The following is a 20,413-nucleotide window of genomic DNA, read 5'->3' on the forward strand; positions in this document are numbered from 1 at the left end:
ACATGTGCAGGTGGGCTGGATCAGCTAAGCCACGTTGGAGCAGGAAGAGCTGCGTGGCCCCATTAGGGTTAGTGACAGTGGATTGTCGTTAATCTTCTGGGGGGCCACGCTCCGTGATGGGGGACAACACAGCAGGGAGGGAAGCCTCAACAGGATCCTGACGCTTCCCTCTCTTTAGGTAAGTATCTGTTGTTGTTGTACGCTTTAACCACTTGTGTACCAGCAGTGTCTGGCCCCTTAACCTCCCCGGCGTTCTATTAAGATCGCCAGGGAGGCTGCGGGAGGGGTTTTTTTTAATTAAAAAAAAACTATTTCATGCAGCCAACTGAAAGTTGGCTGCATGAAAGCCCACTAGAGGGCACTCCGGAGGCGTTCTTCCGATCGCCTCCGGCGCCCAGAATAAACAAGGAAGGCCGCAATGAGCGGCCTTCCTTGTTTTGCTTAGATCGTCGCCATAGCGACGAGCGGAGTGACGTCATGGACGTCAGCCGACGTCCTGACGTCAGCCGCCTCCGATCCAGCCCTTAGCGCTGGCCGGAACTTTTTGTTCCGGCTACGCTGGGCTCAGGCGGCTGGGGGGACCCTCTTTCGCCGCTGCTCGCGGCGGATCGCCGCAGAGCGGCGGCGATCAGGCAGCACACGCGGCTGGCAAAGTGCCGGCTGCGTGTGCTGCACTTTATTTGAAGAAAATCGGCCCAGCAGGGCCTGAGCGGCGGCCTCCGGCGGTGATGGACGAGCTGAGCTCGTCCATACCGCTCAGGAGGTTAAACCATCTTTTTATTTAATAAATGTGTTTAACCTAATAGCCCCAACTAAACAACCGCATTCCCGCCGACGTAAACTATCTAAATCCCCCCTAACTCCCCCTCCCTCTCCCCTGCAAAATCCACGACTTTCTTGGTCGTGGATTTTTCTGCCCTCTACTCTTTCGTGCGAGGCAGAGCTATGAGCTGCAGCCCTGCCTCACACGCGTCTGTCAGGGGCGGATCTCCGCCTCTCCCCCGCCCCTCTCAGTGAAGGAAGACTGAGAGGGGCAGGGGAGAGGCGGCTATCCGGGCTGACAGACGCACTGAGAGGCAGAGCTGCGGCTCATAGCTCCGCCTCTCACGGAAGCGCTGCCCAGATTGCCCCCCGGGGAGTTTGGGGGGATTTCGTTACATTAGAGCGTCGGGAATGCGGCAGTTTAGGTAGAACTATTAGGTTAAACACTTTTATTAAATAAAAAGAAGCTTTGAGACTTCAGAGTCTCTTTAAAGACCACAGATTGCTGGTACCAAAAAAAGGTGCTTATCAATATCTCGCTGGACAGAATCGGCGATGTCGCCATTCACCCGTTGCTAAATCTCACCCCCTCTGCCATTGACATTACAGCAGAGCTCTGTGAGGCGGTCAGGAGCCGCTTTCATTGGCTCCAGACCCTGTGATCAATGTGATTGGCTCACCGTGATCACAGGGTCAGGAGCCAATGAAATCGACTCCTGACAGACTAATGAAGCACTGTGGTCATACTGACAGCAGGGCAGTAGCATGTGGCGGGGGGAGTTGAAATCTACGCCCTGGCAGGGATAACAGGTCCCAAACAGGGCGTAGATTTCAACTAACATCACCTTGAAGCGGGTAAAGTCGAACTAAACTCAAAATTTCCTCACTGCTCTAAAAGATTTGTCACAGCATAACCTTTATGGGAAAAAAAACATTTCTTTATTACAATTAATGGAAATCCTAATAAAAACAAAACAAAAAAAACAAACCTGAAGTTTTAACTTGGTTCATTTTGCAAGGAGAACTAAAAAGTTTAAGCCTCAGTATTTACTATAAAGGGAAAGATGCCTTGGCAAAGCTCCTGCAGTCTATTCGCAGCTGCTGCTAAGAACTAATTGGTCACTTTGATCTGCGTATACAAGCACAGGAACACAGAGCAGTGAATATCTTCGGCAACTTTATGTGGAATAAAGGCTATTCATTGTGTGCTGTGCAAAGGTTCGTGTCCGCATATTTCAGACAGTGAGCGAGGCTTGTAGTGTAGATTATACACCTAAGCTGCGCCTGATTTACATACACGGTAACTGGCTTGTAAATGAGGTGCATAAATTTGCAACTTTCGCATACTCGGGAAGGTAAGTTCGGTGTGCAGCTCTTTGTTCCTTTCCCCCTGGGTTTTACTATTCAGTGCGTGGAGCGGAGGGTGAATAAACTACCTTCGCCGGCTCCCTCCGCTCCCACTTCCAACCGGCAGAGATTCTCCTGGGAAATCAGGCATTACTTACTTGGCGATCTCTCCCATGACCTGCCCGGAAGGCCCCCAGGGGTCATCGTTGGTCGCCTCTCGAACCTTAGACTCGATCTCTGAATAATTCATCACCACATTGGTGCTGCGGAGAGAGAGAGAGAGAATACGCAGGTGATTAGCATCGGTCCTGTGCTGCTGATAGAGACTTCATAACAACACTGCTGGGCTTCTTAAAGCGGTATTGTTTGCCATAAAATCAAATTCCATTTGCCCACTGCTCTGTGTTTATTATGTACTCTACATGCAGGCTGCATTGCAAGCATTCCAATATAATCAGAAATGTTTGTGCTATAATGAATCTCATCTCAGTCAGTCTGGTTCTATTTGGTACATTTTCAACTAGATAAAGGAAACTTGTCATCTCCCCTCCCACATTCCTGCTCCTCACTGATTGGCTGAGGGCAGTTCAGTGTGACAGGAGCCAGAGAAGGGAAATACACCTCACCCCTCTGCAGAAGCTGCTGAAATAGGATCTATGCTGTGATCATGTGTTTACAAAGCAAACTAGATATGACAGTGCAGTTTCTAGGTGCTCCGATACCCCCAGGCCTCCTTATAATGTATGTGGCTTATCTACCAGCGGGGGGAGTGGTTTGCTTTCACTGTTCCATTAGGACCCTGCATACATGTGAGGAGAGATCACATCACCCTTGGAAGTTCTCCAGCAGGATAGGCTTGTAGAGAAAGAAGAGCAATTTTACAACGTATGCAGGGACTTGGGGTAGTAGCGCGGCCGCAGGGGACCGTGTATCCCCTCAATAGGAAGGAATGCTGAGTCGCAGCAGACTTATAACCGCTTATAAAGCACACCCAGGCCTGCTGTAATGGGCTTGCAATGTCACAGTTCCTTTATTGCCAAGCAAAACGTTAGGAGGGGGCCTCCGGAGTCAGAGAAGTCAAGATGAACTTGTGCTGCGCGGAGGAGACCTGCCACTACGTCATACTCCACATTAATCAAAACCACAGATTAGAACTACCTTCTTTCAGCCACATTCTAACACAGATACGTATTGCATTCAGCGTGGTGTGCAGTGCAGGGTGGATTTAAGGCCAAAGTCACAGTGGTGCAGTGTAATGGCGAATTCGTAACGTGGCCAAGCGCACTGCAATGTGACCTTCACAGTGTGTTGCGGCATGGCAACGTTACCGCTAAACAAACACTTTAACAGTTAATGTGGAGCATACTTTTTATTGGTCCAGGGGCTTCCTAGAGCCTTCCTTCCACTGCGGTCTGGGGCCCTTTTTTGGCCGCTCCCCCATCGATCCATGTATTAGTATGTGCCACACGTGCCCAGTAGCACGAAACTGCTCATGCACGGAGGAAATAGCAATCCAGGGTCTAGAATGTGGTCACGAGGGGATGCTGTCGGGTATCCATCGCTAAAACGGTGGGCATCAGGAGGATAAAGGAAACCTCTGGACTATCCTACTGAGGCACACTTTAAAGAGAATCTGCCCACATGCGCGCTCCCGTGCCGCCTTTTAGCCTGGAGATCAATGAATGGGAACACAGTCCCTTTTAGAAAGACCGACGGGCGTGCATAACTTGTATTCATTACAACAACGGAGGCAGCCCATTCCTCCCTGGGTTGACAAAGAAAAGATTAGATATATTACAGGGACAGTGCAACTAGGAAAGGCTGCAGTAAGCCAGAGCACATAAGAACAGGTATAGGAACTTAAAGGATAGAAGAAATAAGGCTGAATATTTTGTTACAGAGTCTCTTTAAAGGGAACCTGAAGTGACAAGATGAGGTACACATGTGAAGTTATAGTCCCAAACCTACATAGAACTAGGCTAGATGCATTCTGCATAGCTAAATAGCCTAGCCTAAACCTCAGTGGGAGGGCGGGGCTACATACCAATATTCAGCAATATATAGATATAGGAAAAACAGAAGTCTGCCTTCTTAAAACAGAAAATATTTGTGATTATTCAGGTTGGAGCGGCTCATTACACATTCCTAGGAGTTCTGGTTCACCATGAGCTTGTTGGGTAGTCTGTAATTCTGGGTGTTTCAAGTCCTACCCCACAGAGCCACATTAACCCATGCCATGCACCGATGAGGATCAACCAATCTCAAACAGTCTGTATGCAGGTTGGATTAGTTAGGCTCTGTAATACAATTGCATTCCAGCTGTTCTGGAGGTGTGGTTAGCTTTCAGGGACCACAACGTGATGATTTGCATATTTAGCAGTGATGCATTGTGGGACGCCTCACTTAGTCACTTCAACCTGAATAAAATGCAAATACCTTCTGTTTTAAAAAGGCAATTGTCTCCTTTGCATAGCATCTTAGTGAGGAGGCCTTTTGGTCTCTTTTCAGCCCCTTACACATTCCTAGAAGTTCTGGTTCACCATGAGCATGCTGGGTACTCTGTACCTATACATATAGGAAGTGTTTCTGAAGCTGAAACCAGGCTATTTAACATAAAAGTGGGTATCCTGAATAAGTTGCTGCATTCTACTATAGGTTGTTATGGTTCCTCATTGGTAACACGATTAGCCTGGTTGAAAACCTGGTCCATTGGTGGAGTTAACTTGTTGTGTGGAACCTGGTGGTGAAGATCACCCAGCAAACGCTGAGTTAAGGAAAAGTGATCTGGACGTGGCTGTGCTCCAAAGCAATTAAACGCGAAGCACATCTTGCAGCTCGGGACCCCGGGCCCTCTCCTTCCTTTCCCATGTAAAGATCAGTCCTCTGTGTATGCCATACCCAGGGTCCCGGTGACCTCGGTGCAAGGAAAGAATTTACATCCAGATGTGGCGGCCTGCTGGGGAGGAGGCAGGAGGACCTCGTTAGCATAAAATCTGCCGTGATTGATATGGAAGTGATATTGGAGGATACACTACGAGGCTGGAGGGGGGTGCGGCCCTCATGGGCGACTCGGGGCCTCTTGGAAGGAAATCATGCTGGATATTTGGAGGGGGGCTGCCATGGCAGTTACTTGGCACGTCTTCAGCTCCAGTGACAGGAAATAAATCAAGTTGCAGCCAGAGGAGTGTGCGCTCTCCTGAGCATATGGATTCTGACCTCATTCTGGGAGCGCGGTAAACCCGACACACCGTGGGAGACCCGCTGGAGAGACTGCAGGGAGGGACCAGGAGAGGAGAAGGCCTCACACTGCAGGGATGATAAATTATTAGCCATACATCAGGCTTCGGTACACTGAGCTACGTCCGGTCCATATATTACAACGTATCCCAACCATGTCAGCAGCGTTACTTCCTGCAAGGGCTGAGCTACGGCCAGTCACAGAAAACACCATCCCCAAAGCAGGACTATGTACTGAGAAAACATACTCACCTTCCCAGGAACACTCCACCGATTCTCTCCAGTCCTCCTCTTAAAGCGGATCTGAGATGAAAGTAACTTGTCTATATGTCTTATCTAAAGTTTAGATAGTTTACACAGCAAATCTAGCTGCAAACAGCTTCAAAAGTATATGATTATTTATTCCTGTGATACAATGAGGGCAGCCATGTTCTGTTTGTCACATTACACAAATAAGCTGATAGCATCTCCAGCCCTCAGCCTCCCCTCCTCCCTGCTGCCTCTGAAATCTCTGGCTAGTAACCTCCTCCTCCTGCCCAGACTGAGCTCCCATGAGCTCTTGCTCTAATACTTACCAGAGCTGTGGATTTGGTAGAAATATCATCAGACTCCTCACTTTATGAAACCGCCGACTCCGACTCCAGTTACCCAAAATTGCTCCGACTTCAACTCCACAGCCCTGTTAAAAGGTTATTATGCTGTTGTGTATATTTTACAGCAGAGAGGAAATTCTGAGTACAGGACTGCTTGAATGCTACAAGAACAGAGTGTTGTCTACTTTACCATCCACAGAACCGCCAAATACATTTTTGGAACAGAAAAAATGACATGGATGACTTGGAGTGTGCGCAGATAGTGGCCAAGACACAAACAATGGTGAGGGGGCAGCCACTACACTGCAGTGCCACCCTATACTTCATCCTGTAGTGGATAGTGTACTCTGACGCAGGAGTCCAGGGTGCAAATCTCGGCTCTTCCTGTTCAGTAAGCCAGCACCTATTTAATAAGGAGAACTCGGGCAAGACTCCCTAACACTGATACTGCCTATAGAGCAGCCTAGTGGCTACAGCTCTGGCACTTTGAGTGCACCGGGAGAAACGCATGATGTAAATGTTCTGTGTCTTGTCTGTATGACTAACGAGAACCCTACTTAGTACCGAGGCCCTGCGTGCGGATTACATGCGCTATACAGAGCCCCACGCAATAAAACGTAAGTGTGGGGGGCTTCATAATGACGCTATATAAAAAGCTGAATCCACAAACTGGTCATTGCGAACCTGGGAAAACTAGAATGCCAATCCTTAAACAGCAAACCAATAGGGCTTATCTGTTATTTTAACTCTGTAAGATATTACAGAACTTCACAAAGCGATTATCTCTGTTTCTTCAGCTGCTCCGATACCCACGGCTCGTTCAAAGTTTTGTCTAGTCTGCCAAATCTTTAATTACGAGTCTAATTGCTTAATAATTGGAGATCATTACGGCGCAGCCAGCGAGCAGCGATCACACCGGTTACACAGAAACCCCTCAGAGTCCTTCCTGTGACCCCAAAAACCTTCCCGTTCAGCTCGGCGTAATGCAAATAAATGGTGCGCGCCGCACAGCCGGCTGTGATCCGCAATCACCGGCAGCAATAACCGGGCATTGTAACACAATGGAGAAGGCTGGAGCTTAATGCCCGGTACAACATGCAATTTTCCATCAGATGGAGCAAACATTTTTTTAACCCTGCATGACGCCGACTCTGGATATAGTAAACAGTGGGCGGTGCACGCGTCATATGTCAGTGGGCGGTGCACGCGTCATATGTCAGTGGGCGGTGCACGCGTCAAATGTCAGTGGGCGGTGCACGCGTCAAATGTCAGTGGGCGGTGCACGCGTCATATGTCAGTGGGCGGTGCACGCGTCATATGTCAGTGGGCGGTGCACGCGTCATATGTCAGTGGGCGGTGCACGCGTCATATGTCAGTGGGCGGTGCACGCGTCATATGTCAGTGGGCGGTGCACGCGTCATATGTCAGTGGGCAGTGCATGCGTCATATGTCAGTGTGAAACCCAGGGTCAGCTGCTCTCTTCAGGCTGGTGCTGCAAGTCCGCCCGCTGAGGTATCGGAGCCACTCACAGGAAGTGACTGGCTGCCTCCATTCACTGACAGCAGCAAGTTTTAAAGAGCCCTGGATACTGTATCAGCAATTTGTCCAGCCTGGCTATGCTGCTCTAAGGCATACTTAACCTTCTAGTCCACCAAATGTGCAAGTGCTTGTACTGTACCTTCAATGGGAGGACAGAGTTGCTCCTTTGTAAAAGAGAATGTAGCAGGGCATGCTTAGCCATTTCTAGGACAATTTCTGATATAGTAAACCAGTTTTCCTGGTCCCTTGGGAGTTAACTGTAACAAGATTATACTGTATTTCCGACAGGTCCGATATGATCTACGGCAGTTTTCGTTATTGATTTTGCATAGAAGTGATTTGGAAAAAAATTGGTAAGAAAACCTGTCAGAAATAATCCCTTCGACCCATCTGTCTGATGGGAAATTGCATGGTGTGTACCAAGCATTATACAGTTTTAATGGAAACATCGGATGGAAGATGAGGGTTAATGACCCGCTGAGAATGGAGAGGATAGTCTATCAGCTACAGAAGCCAACTGACCATCCGCCTAAAGCAAACGTATGAGGATTTATTCGGCCTGCGTATCCATGGGAGGAGTTTAGAGCACGGCTACAATACCAAATCTCTGAATGGTAAAGCATTTTCCATGATCAGCGTCTTGCGATTCGATTCCACTCGCTTGTGGACCGCGAAACACAAGGCAAAGTGAAGCTAAAGCAATCTGTGGCGAACGCTTCCAATAGTGCGCTGCGTTTGTAACACTCTGCAATGTTTCCACCAATCGCCAATTCAATATAATTTCTAGATCCTTTTTTTCTCCTTCTGGCGCTAATGCAAACGGACCACAATTGCACCGCACACCAACAAAATTGCAGTAGTGGAAAATAGAAACGCAAGTTTACGATTGTGCTTCTTTGTGGAGAAGGGCCCTTACAAATATGATCATTCAGATCTCCCATTAGAGAACAAGACATAATTAAATTGTATCTTTTCCCATTGAAGAGCTCTTAAAGGATACCCGAACTGACATGTGACATGATGAGATGGACATGTGTATATAAAGTGCCTAGCACACAAATAACTATGCTGTGTTCCTTTTTTTCGTTCTCTGCCTGAAAGAGTTAAATATCAGGTATGTAAGTGGCTGACTCAGTCTTGACTCAGACAGGAAGTGACTACAGTGTGACTCTTACTGATAAGAAATTCCCCTTTTTTACCTCTTTCTTGCTCTCAGAAGCCATTTTCTGCTAGGAAAGTGTTTTATAGTTGGAATTTCTTATCAGTGAGGTCACTTCCTGTCTGAGTCAGGACTGAGTCAGCCACTTGCATACCTGATATTTAACTCTTTCAGGCAGAGAAAGAAAAAAAGGACACAGCATAGTTATTTGTGTGCTAGGCACTGTACATACACATGTCTATCTCATGTCACGTCAGTTCAGGTATCCTTTAAAGAAACTCTGTAACAAAAAAAACAAAAACAAAAAAAAAACATCCCCTGGTTGTTACTCACCTCGGGAGGGGGAAGCCTCAGGGTCCCAATGAGGCTTCCCCGTCCCCTGTAGCTGCGGCAATCCAGCGCTGGCTCCCTGGAAGTCTCCCGCAATCTGGGCTCAACAAGCCTGACAAGGCTTGATATATTTACCTTTCCTGGCTCCAGCGGGTGGCGCTGTTGCAGCTCTCAGCACGGAGATAGGTGGAAATAGCCGATCTCTGTCTGGTCCGCTCTACTGCGCAGGCTCAGGAGACTTGCACCTGCGCAGTAGAGCAGCCCGACAGCGATTGGCTATTTCTGCCTATCTCCGAGCGGAGAGCCGATACAGCGCCTGCGCTGGGATGGTAAATATTTACATCCCTGCTTTTCGGAGGGGCACAGCGAGACCACCGTGGCACACAGGAGGACGGGGGAAGCATCGATAGGATATGGAGGCTACCCCCAAACCCCCCCCCCCCCCCGCGGAACTTTTTTTAGTTACAGGTTTTCTTTAAGATGCCTATACATGAGAGAGATCTGTTGCCTGACCATACTTCACCTGTCCACCAATGGCTCTGTGCCCTGTCCACATACATGCGCCCGACGTGGTTGTCAGGGTAACGTGGGCATGTGTGTGACATCACACTCGTGCCCAAGTATACGCATCACATTTTACATTAGGGGGAACAGCGGCAATCCGTATATCGTACACTGTTACTGCCACACACCCGATCGAGCGTGTGCGAACAATAAATGCAAGGAGTTGTGGCCTGAAATTGGTTGCATCGTCGATTGGGCACACACTGATTTTCATCTGATGTGAATCATCGAATCAGATGGTCAATTGGCCGCCGAATCGCCTGATGTATGGCCATCTTTAGAAGCCACTGGATGCCTTTTGTTTACATATGCTTCCAGCAGCCGTACTGGTATTCAGCACGTCTGTGCCTTGTGCCTGAAGCTCCGACAGCTGTTCTCAGTAACCTCCCCCCTCCTCCTGATGACTGCTTGTTATTAGGCACATGGCACACCTTGCTCAGGCATACATTTCCCCAGGAGAATATCGGATATACCATACACTTATAAAATCCTTGTGCAATCTGGCAGAAACGTCCTGAGATATGCGCTGCAAAGCAGAGTTATTCAAGACGAATAATTAAAGGGATACTGTAGGGGGGTCGGGGGAAAATGAGCTGAACTTACCCGGGGCTTCTAATGGTCCCCAGCAGACGTCCTGTGCCCGCGCAGCCGCTCACCGATGCTCCGGCCCCGCCTCTGGTTCAGTTCTGGAATTTCAGACTTTAAAGTCAGAAAACCACTGCGCCTGCACGCCCATGTCCTCGCTCCCACTGATGTCACCAGGAGTGTACTGCGCAGACACAGACCATACTGGGCCTGCACTGCGCGCTCTTGATGACATCAGCGGGATCGAGGACACGGCAACGCAGGCTCAGTGGTTTTCAGACGTTAAAGTCTGAAATTCCAGAAGTGAATCGGAGGCGGGGCCGGAGCATCGGTGAGTGGCTGCGCGGGCACAGGAGGTCTGCGGGGGACCGTTGGAAGCCCCTGGTAAGTTCAACTCATTTTCCCCTGACCCCCCTACAGTATCCCTTTAAGGCCTCTTTTCCATGGACAGTTGTGCTGTGTGCTCAGCAAGCAGTTTCCAGGCAGCAGTGAGCAGTTTCCAGGCAGCAGTTACCAGTTGTGAGAGTTTAAGAGGCAATTAATTGTCTATGAACAGTCCATGGAAAAGAGGCCTTATTAAGCTTGTAGAGATAAACCCTGTAAGTAAGTCATTGGTTGCTGCAGACACGCCCCCCTGGGAATGGGTCATGTGACCTGCCAGGCACTGAGCAGGGGACACCTGCCCCGCAGCTGCACGGTTCCCTCACACCTGGATAAGCTCTTCTTTGTGATCCACCCTGCGGCTTTCCTCACAGAGATCTGATATTACACAGCAGTATTCCATGCCAAGCCTCATCTGCTGTAATTTAGCCATTACATAATGCCACCTGGTGCTGTGGTTTGTGGCTGAAGCTATTTACACACAGTGAACTCCTGACAGCCAAAACAGTTATTTGCAATTATGGCATTTTTAAAGGGAACTTAAAAGAATGGGGGATTGTGTGCCGCCATATTCATTTCCTTTTATACAATTCCAGTTGCCTGGCATCCCTGCTGATGTTTGGCTGCAGTAGCGTCTGAATAACACCAGAGACAAGCATGCAGCTATTCCAGTCACAATTCAGTCAGAGCACCCGATCTGCTGCATGCTTGTTCAGGGGCTGTGGCCAAAAGTATTAAAGGCAGAGGATCAGCAGGGCAGCCAGGCAATCTGCATTGTTTAAAAGAAAATAAATGCCAGTCTCCATATTCTGCTTAGGTCAGGTGTGCTTTCATGAGAGGACACAAATTTTATGGCTGTGAGCGCTCTTTATGACTCCTCCCAATTAGGATATGGGCAGAATACGCGGCCAGCATGCCACTCAGCCTCTGCCCTGTTCAGTCAGCAGGTAGGGAGGAGTTTTTTATGCATATGAGAGTCCGCCCCTCATTCAGGGACAGCAAACAGCAGCTGCTGGTTCATTTTTAACCTCCCTGGCGCTTTAAAAGGGTGTTTTTTGTTCACCTAATTTTTTTTTTATCATGTAGCTAGCCTAGTGCTCTTTCGCGGCGGATCAGCGGCAATTGGGTAAGACACGCAGCTGGAAAAGTGCTGCGTGTTTTTAAAAAAATTATGTAAAATCGGCCCACCAGGGCCTGAGCAATCCAGCGCAGCATTACTGGACGAGCTGAGCTCGTCCGTAACGCCCAGGAGGTAAAAGAGCATCCGAGATGAAAAACTAACTATAACAAGTAATTTGTCTATATATCTTATCTAAAGTTTAGTTTTACATAGCATATCTAGCTGCAAACAGTTTCAACAGTTTATGATTATTTATTCCTGTGATACAATGACAGCAGCCATGTTCTATTTGTCACATTGTCACAGGCTGAGGGCTGGAGATGCTATCAGCTTGCCTGTGTGTAAATTCAGTCCCCTCTCCTCCTCCCTCCTGCCTCTGAAATCTCTGGCTAGTAACCTCCTCCTCCTGTCCAGACTGAGCTCCCATAAGCCCTTGCCACCGTGCCAAGGCACTGTGAAAGAGCTGTGGGCAAGGCTTGTTTAGTTTATAGGGAATTAGAGTAACAAAACAATAAAAGTATTTGGCTTGAGGAATGCCCTATAAACTATATGAAAGGAACACAATTATGCAATGAGTAAAAGTTTATCTCGGATCCACTTTAACTTGCATAATATTTGCATCAACTCGGGAATGATTAGCATCTTGCTGGCTACACCCGTCTGAGAGGCACCCTGATTCACAGATAACAGAACCCCTACAAGGGACTACAGAGGCGGTGGAGGTTCTGTCAGGAAAAACCTGCTCTACACAAACACCCTCTAAGGTGTAGCTGCACTCACACGGTGTATACAGATGCATTTTATTACTGTGAGCTTTAGTTTACTGCCAGAGTGGATTAGGAGCTGGTGAAAGGGCATGAAGTGATTATTTTATGTAACATCGTAGGATTCGCTTTCAAGCTCCTGTAAAGCATTCAGTGAAAGCCCTGCTCCTCCCGGCTGTTAGAATCTATAGACATTCCTCTAGCCGTGAAATTGTGATTTGTCCAATCTGAATAAAGCCGTCACACTACAATTTGCCACGTTACATGAATTTTAGGCCAGAGGGTATTATATAACATAATCCTAAATACCAGAACACACCAGCAGTGTTGAAGCAGACATACCGGCCGGGGGAGAAGGGGCGGGAGGGGGAATAGTGCTTCGCTAAGCCAGCTTCAGCATGTGGGCCCGATATGGGTTGGTGCTTGCAGGACTGTGGAGTCGGAGTTGGAACTGGAGTCGAAAAGTTGGAACTGGAGTCGAGGAGTTGGAGTAATTTTGGGTACCTGGAGACGGCGGTTTCATAAACTGAGGAGTCGGATGATTTTTGTACCAACTCCATAGCCCTGCAAGGGGTAGGAGTCAGTAATTTGGGGTACCTGGAGTTGGAGTCGTGGTTTCATAAACTGAGGAGTAGGGAGTCGGATAATTTTTGTACCAAAGCCTTAGTAATTATTAGATTAAGGAGTCGAAGCCATTTTGGGTACCTGGAGTCGGAGGTTTCATAAACTGAAGAGTCGGAGTTGAATGATTTTTGTACTGACTCCATAGCCCTGCAAGGGCTGTGGAGTAGGAATAATTTGGGGTACCTGGAGTCGATGGTTTCATAAAGTGAAGAGTCAGGTTATTTTTGTACCGACTCCACAGTCCTGCATTTATCAACTGCATTTGGCAGTTGGAAAAAGCCGTTATTTCCCACAATGCAATGAGGTTCACAGACAGGAAACTGTCAGAACCATGGTCATGACATCACACTGTGGGAGTTGTTTCACCACAATATCAGCCATACAGACCCCCCTGATGATCTGTTAGAGAAAAGGAATAGATTTCTAATGGGAAAGGGAGTATCAGCTACTGATTGGGATGAAGTTTAATCCATGGTTAGAGTTCCTCTTTAGCATCTCTCAGCTGCAAGTTATTGGCCGGGTGATGAGTTATTATAGAATGCGGTAGTGTTTGTTGCTTTGGCGGCGGCGCATTCCTGAGGCACCTGGCTTCTTGAGTTTCTGAACCTGAAGCGATGGTTCCGGCGGTGAATGAGGCTCGCTGGCAGAGAAGCGGTCACACACAGGAGATATGACGTGACAAACCGGTTACTCTGCTAAATACTTTCCTGGGAGGCAGATCAGGTTTCTGGTGGCGTGGCTGGGAGGAAAGTGACAAATGTTTCTATCAGTGGTTACACAACGGCCAGCTCAGAGCCGCGATTCCTGCAGTAGCCTCGCCGCATACTACAAATAATAATAAAACACCTTAAAGCAATCCTGAGGTGAAAAAACAGATGAGATAAACAATTGTATTTATCCTCCAACTCCTAAAAATTAAAAAAATTTTTTAGATATCCGATTTATCTTAATTTTATATTTAAACATCTACAAAGTAGATTGAATGTTTTGTTGCCTCTGCTCAGTGGCAGCCTAATAAGGGTCCCAGAGTTAAAAAAATGTCAATAGCTCATGTATTTTATCTCTCCCTGCTCTCAGAAGTTGTATTCTGCCAGGAAAACTTTTATGGCTGTAATCAGCTTATCAGCGATGTTTACTATACTCCCCACAAGCTACTGTCACTTCCATGCCTAGACATTAACTCTTCCAGGCAGCAAAATACAGCAAGTAAAACAAGCCTGGTTATTAAAGAGACACTGAAGCAAAAACATTTATACAGCTGTTTTTCTATAAGATTCTCTAATATTCGCAGTTTACAAATTACACTCTGTATTTTGAAATGATGAAACAGAGCAGAGCTAACGACCCTTTGAACTTCCTGGCAGGGAAAAAAAAACCTTAAACAGCGAGAGACCGGTTGAGATAAGTGCTTCAGAAAATATCACTGCTCTCTGGCTAAATTAGAGAGCTTAGAGAAGTTCTTTTGCATAGATAATAACTGAAGTTTAACTCTTCCTGTACTGGAAACAATATGATGCTGGTTTCTGTGATGCTAATGTTCTGTACTACACATACAACTCATATCATAAGTATATTTTCACTTCAGATTCCCTTCAATAAGTTTAGCACTGTACACACGTTTACCTCAGGTCACATATTGCTTAGATACAATTTAAAGAGAAACTCCAACCTAGAATTGAACTTTATCCCAATCAGTAGCTGATACCTCCTTTTACATGAGAAATAGAATGCTTTTCACAAACAGACCATCAGGGGGCGCTGTATCACTGATTTTGTGCTGAAACCCCTCCCACAAGAAGCTCTGAGTACCGCGGTACTTTTGGCAGTTTGTTACAATGTAACAATGTTCACAGACAGGAAATAGCTGCTTACAGCTGTCTCTAACAGCCAAAACAGCTAGGAGCAGCTACATAACCTGCCCACAGTAACAATGTCACCATGTAATAAATGTCAGAATGTAAATGGGGGAGAGGAAAGATTTTACAATGAGCAAACACTGACTAAATCATTTATACACAATTATGGTAAAAAATAAAGCACTTTTTTTACTACATTATTTTCACTGGAGTTCCTCTTTAAAGCAAACCTGTAAGATTCAAAAAAAAAGAAAAACTGACATACGATATTCACTTCGGTAGTACCCCCTGTAACCTCGCTATGTCAGGCTGGGGCCCTCGAAGCGCGTGAGCGAGCGCAGCCGCATTGCACAGTCCTGTTCACATCAGCGCAGAGCCTTTCAGCTCCGTGCTACTGCTGAGGCGCGAACCACATGTGCAGTGCATGTCTGAGCTCCGTCGCCAAGTGCCGCCAGTCTTTGGGGGGGTCCCAGCGATGGAAGTGGGGGGACAATATTATCAAATCTGTTTGCCTAACAAACACAAACAAATGGAAGAAAAAGACAAAACAAAACAAATGGAAATAGGATGTAGCTTGAATTTTGGCCAATTCTCTGCACGCCCTGCTGATGTAGATTGTTCCAGTTCTATGTTGCACAATTTGCATATCTCCCATCACATAAGTAGTGATAGCCCTATGGGGCTCCCGGCTCTCATGCTGTACAGTGTGGCTTCTTGCAGTGTCCCCCGGCGTACTTCTGCAAGAGTAACTGCTGCGCGGTGGCCCCAAAGTGAGGCAAGGAATGTGGTGAGACTTTTCGGCTGCGGTTCGATCATTCAAAAGTATAAAAGGATCCTCAATATTTAATGCAGCGTGTAGTTTTCTGTAAGACCGTCCCAGGCCATCCCCAACCAATGTAAGGAGGAGGGGCGGGGACTTCTGGATATCAGCATGGCATTCTCACAAGCAAGTTAAAATGGACCTGAACTCTTCCCCCTCATCTGTGACTAATCACAAGTGTAATCTGATCTCTCCCCTGCGTCACCTGACTGCCAAGGCAGATAAGCTCATTTGAAAGCACAGGATAATAGAAACAATGCAGATTTATTGCAGGATTTGTATCAGCTGGCACAAAGAAATGTCATCTGTAATAATTCCGTCCCTCCGTTCAAGTGCCAGGGTCCCCCAAAGTGCGGCGAGGTAAATATTTACCTCCTGCGTTCCACCGCAGGTGCACAAGCCGCTCTTCATTTGCGTTAAGGCAGATATGCAGCCGAACCCGATCGATCCGCTCTACTGCGCCGGCGCGAGTTCTTTTGCACCTGCGCAGTAGAGTGGATACGATTGGGTCCAGCTATTTCCACCTTAACGCGAATGAAGAGCAGCTACTGCGCCTGAGCTGGATCCTAGAGAGGTAAATCTATCAAGCCTTGTCAAGCTTGTCGGGAGATTGGGGGGGGGGGGATAGGCAATCATTATAGCTGAGTCTGTCTTCTCTGGTGTCTTTTCAAGCCCAATCCTGCCCCCTTGTGGCTTTGCTATAATGACTCAGCCATGATTCCTGAGCAAAGCCAGACTGAATGCTCAGTCGGGGATTTTATCAGGACTGTACACAAGCAGGCTGAGCAGTGGAGGATGAAACAGAGAGCAGGGTAAGTGTTTTCTCTAATGTTCCCACTGATATATATGGTAAATACATGAGGGTGCTTCGCCTCTGGTTCCCTTTAAGTTTCTGAGTTCCCACGTAACAGCTGGGATTGCATCAGGTTGTAATAAACGTTAGATTTCATCTTTACGATATCTGGCACTGAAGCCCATAGAGATGACACAGATTAGAGCAGGGAACGCTGTCATTGTGACTGCGCAATCCATGTCAGATCACTGCAACCTTAATCTGCTCGCAAGGAAATAAAAACCTACTTTACATGAAGCCTCCCCTGTCCTGCTGGGAGCACTCAGCATTCTGGCACATGTGGCTTGCTGGCTCATTCAGATTTCTCTAGGAAAATCCTTACATTTAAAGTGGACCTGATCTCAGAACTCCCCTCTGCTCTAGAAGATCAACAGCATAATAAACTTTAAACAGAAAACATTGATTTGTTACAGCGGATATAAATCCTACAATAAGGGCTTGTTCACGCCTAGGGCGTTTTCGCTATTTTTTTCAGCGCTGGCGATTTTCAAAATCATCCTAAAAGTGCAATGAATCCTTATGGGAGTGTTAATATCGGCACGTTTCGTCTGCTTTCCGCTGACCAAAGAGCTGCCTGTACCATTTTTGGGGCATTTTGCCTATAATGGCAGGTATACGGAAATCGCAAAACGCTTGAAAAAGCACTTTGTGCAGCTATTTTCCCAGCGCTTTTAAAGTGAACCAGAGACGAAGCACCCTCATGTATTTTACCATATATATCAGTGGGGACATTACAGAAAACACCTACCCTGCTCTCTGTTTCATTCTTAACAGTTTAGCTTGCTTCTTATCAGCCCTGATAAAACCCCCAACTGAGCATTCAGTCTGGCTTTGTTCAGTAATCATTACAGCTGAGTCATTATAGCAGAGCCAGCAGGGGGCAGGCTTGGGCTTGAAAAGACACCAGAGAAGACAGACAGCTATAAATATTCCTGAGCAAAGCCAGACTGAATGCTCAGTCAGGGATTTCATCAGGGCTGCTAACAAGCAGGCTGAGCAGTTAAAAAGAAACAGAGAGCAGGGTAGGCGTTTTCTCTAATGTTTCCACTGGTATATATGGTAAAATACATGAGGGTGCTTCATCTCTGGTTCCCTTTAAGAATACATTGTATTTATTCTTCTCCGGGTCAAAGTGATCACTTCCTGACTTGCGTCAGGAAGTGAACAAAAACAAACAAACAAAAAAAATTCGTAGCACGCAGGTAAGCGCCGGGAGGCACGCAAAAAAAAAAAAAAACACTCACAAAATCACCGAACGCTGGCTTCAGCGATTGCGATTTTAGATGTGAGCAAAGTCTAAATCTGCATTGTTTCTACTTCCTGATTCATGGAAGCAGACATATTGGTTACAGCCTGTGCTTTCACATGAGCTTATCTGCAATAGGCAGTCATGTGACACCGGGGAGGAATCAGATTACAACTTGTGATTAGGCACAGATGAAGGGGGATTAGACAGCTTAAACTCTGTGAATACACACAGGGTGCATTTCTCTGTTTTCTTTCTGTCCTGCGCAAGAGTTCAGCTCCACTTTAAAGAGGAACTGTAGAGAAAAGAACGTGATGAATAAAATTGCTTTTTTCCCACTATATTCATTCATAGATTATTTAGTCAGCGTTTGCCCATTGTAAAATCTTTCCTCTCCCCGATTTACATTCTGACATTTATCACTGGTGGCGACATCTTTAGTTCTGTCAGGTGATCTCTGTGGAATGTTTGTTTACTGAGCGTTCTGAAGCCAGTGAAAATAATGCCTGGTCTCCCAGCGAGTTCTGGGAGGAGAAGTATAGCTATTCAGCCTAGGCCAAACATCACTCATCTCTCCTACCGCCGCGGCTCTACTGCTTTCAAGATCGCAAGTGTGAGTACCTCACCCAGAGTCACACATGCACAAAAACACAGAAAAAAAATAAAAATCGTCTGCGTTTGGCATTTTTAATGCAAATCTGAAACATTAGTAGCAAAGAAAAAAAGTATCATGTTGTTATCCAGTACAGGAGGAGTTAAAAAACTTCAGTTGTCATCTATGCAAAAGTGCTTCACTGAGCTTGCTCTGCTTTGTTTTACGGAGTGTGGTTTTAAAACTGCAACTGTGACAGAATAGTGCATGGCTATTATTGGCTGGAGATCAAGAGGGAAGACGTTACTGTGCCTGGTGCTGGATGCCAAAGGGAAATATTGCTGCAGGCGCTACTGCGCCTGAATACAGCTCGTCGGCGGATTTTCACGGGGGAGCCAGCGCTGTATTGCGGGTTCCGAGGGGGGCGGGGGAAGACGCATTAGGATCCAGAGGCTTCCCCTATTCCACAGACGTACCTCATAGGGGCACTTTTTTTTCTTACAGATTCTCTTTAATGTGGAGAGGGGCAGAGGGAGGACAAGTGGCAGATGACGAGGGGGAGCAGGGGAGATAGAAGATTTCAGCTGAGTTGATCTGGCAGGCCGAATCCCTCTCCACCACATTGGGGGAATGCAGTAACCCCCTCAAGATTCTAGGCATAGGCGGTCTTTAGCAGCTGCCCCACCCACGCTGAATGCAGTGTGTGTATGAAGCGGACCTGAACTCAGAACTTCCTCTCTGCTCTAAAAGAGAAGCAACAGCATAATTACCGTTAAAGAGAACCCGAGGTGGGTTTGAAGATTATTATTTGCATACTGAGGCTGGATCTGCCTATACAGCCCAGCCTCTGTTGCTATCCCAAACCCCCCTAAGGTCCCCCTGCACTCTGCAATCCCTCATAAATCACAGCCACGCTGCTGACAAACAGCTTGTCAGAGCTGGCTGTGTTTATCTCTATAGTGTCAGTCTGCTGCTCTCCCCGCCTCCTGCAGAACTCCAGTCCCCGCCTGCATCCCTTCCCTCCCTGCTGATTGGAGGGAAGGGACGGGGCTGGGACCGGAGCTATGCAGGAGGCGGGGGAGCAGCTTAGACTGACACTACAGATGTAAACACAGCCTCACAGCACGGCTGTGATTTATGAGGGATTGCAGAGTGCAGGGGGACCTTAGGGGGGTTTGGGATAGCAACAGAGGCTGGGCTGTATAGGCAGATCCAGCCTCTGTATGCAGATAACATTCTTTAAACACATCTCGGGTTCTCTTTAAAGAAAAAAACATTTCATTGATACAGCTGATACAAATCCTGCAGCTTGTCTACTTCCTGCTTTCATGGAAGCAGACATAGGGTTAACATCCTGTGTTTACAAATTAGCTGCTCTGCCGAGGCAATCAGCTGACGCAGCTAAGAGATCAAATTACACTGATGGGGGGGGGGGGGGGTAGGCTAAACTCTCTAAACACATACAGGATGTGTTTCTATCTGTGTTCCTCCTGTCTTGAGCAAGAGTTCAGGTCCACTTTAAAGAGACTCCGTAACACAAATTGCATCCTGTTTTTTATCATCCTACAAGTTCCAAAAGCTATTCTAATGTGTTCTAGCTAACTGCAGCACTTTCTACTATAACAGTCTCTGTAATAAATCGATGTATCTTTCCCCTGTCAGACTTGTCGGCCTGCGTCTGGAAGGCTGCCAAGTTCTTCAGTGTTGTGGTTCTGCTATGAAGGGGGACTTCCAGGCCCCTCTCTGCACACTGCCTGTGTGTTATTTAGATTAGAGCAGCTTCTCTCTTCTCTCTTATCTTTTACAAGCTGGATAAATCTTCCTCTGAGCTGGCTGAGCTTTCACATACTGAGTAATTACAGACAAGGGCAAAGCTGTTTGCAGGAAGAAAAGAGCAGCCTGAAACTTCAGTGCATGAGAGCAGAAGGGGGGAAGAAACACACAAAAGATCTCTTGAGATTCAAAAGGAAGGGTGTATACAGTCTGCTTGTGTATGGATGTATTTTCTATGTGTGGACATACTGTACATCAACCTGCTTCC

General features: G+C 47.0%; 1 protein-coding gene across 2 annotated transcripts in view; it reads right to left on the bottom strand.

Annotated features, from left to right (window-relative positions):
* Positions 1-20,413, bottom strand: part of CLINT1 (clathrin interactor 1) — a 106,261-nt gene that overhangs the window by 45,018 nt on the left and 40,830 nt on the right. For both annotated transcript variants that reach the window (XM_068278291.1, XM_068278292.1), the window contains exon 2: positions 2,268-2,372. In XM_068278291.1, the coding sequence (XP_068134392.1) occupies positions 2,268-2,372 (105 nt within the window). The remainder of the gene's footprint in view (positions 1-2,267; positions 2,373-20,413) is intronic.

The sequence above is a fragment of the Hyperolius riggenbachi genome, chromosome 3, assembly GCF_040937935.1.
Source record: "Hyperolius riggenbachi isolate aHypRig1 chromosome 3, aHypRig1.pri, whole genome shotgun sequence".
Lineage (NCBI taxonomy): Eukaryota > Metazoa > Chordata > Amphibia > Anura > Hyperoliidae > Hyperolius > Hyperolius riggenbachi.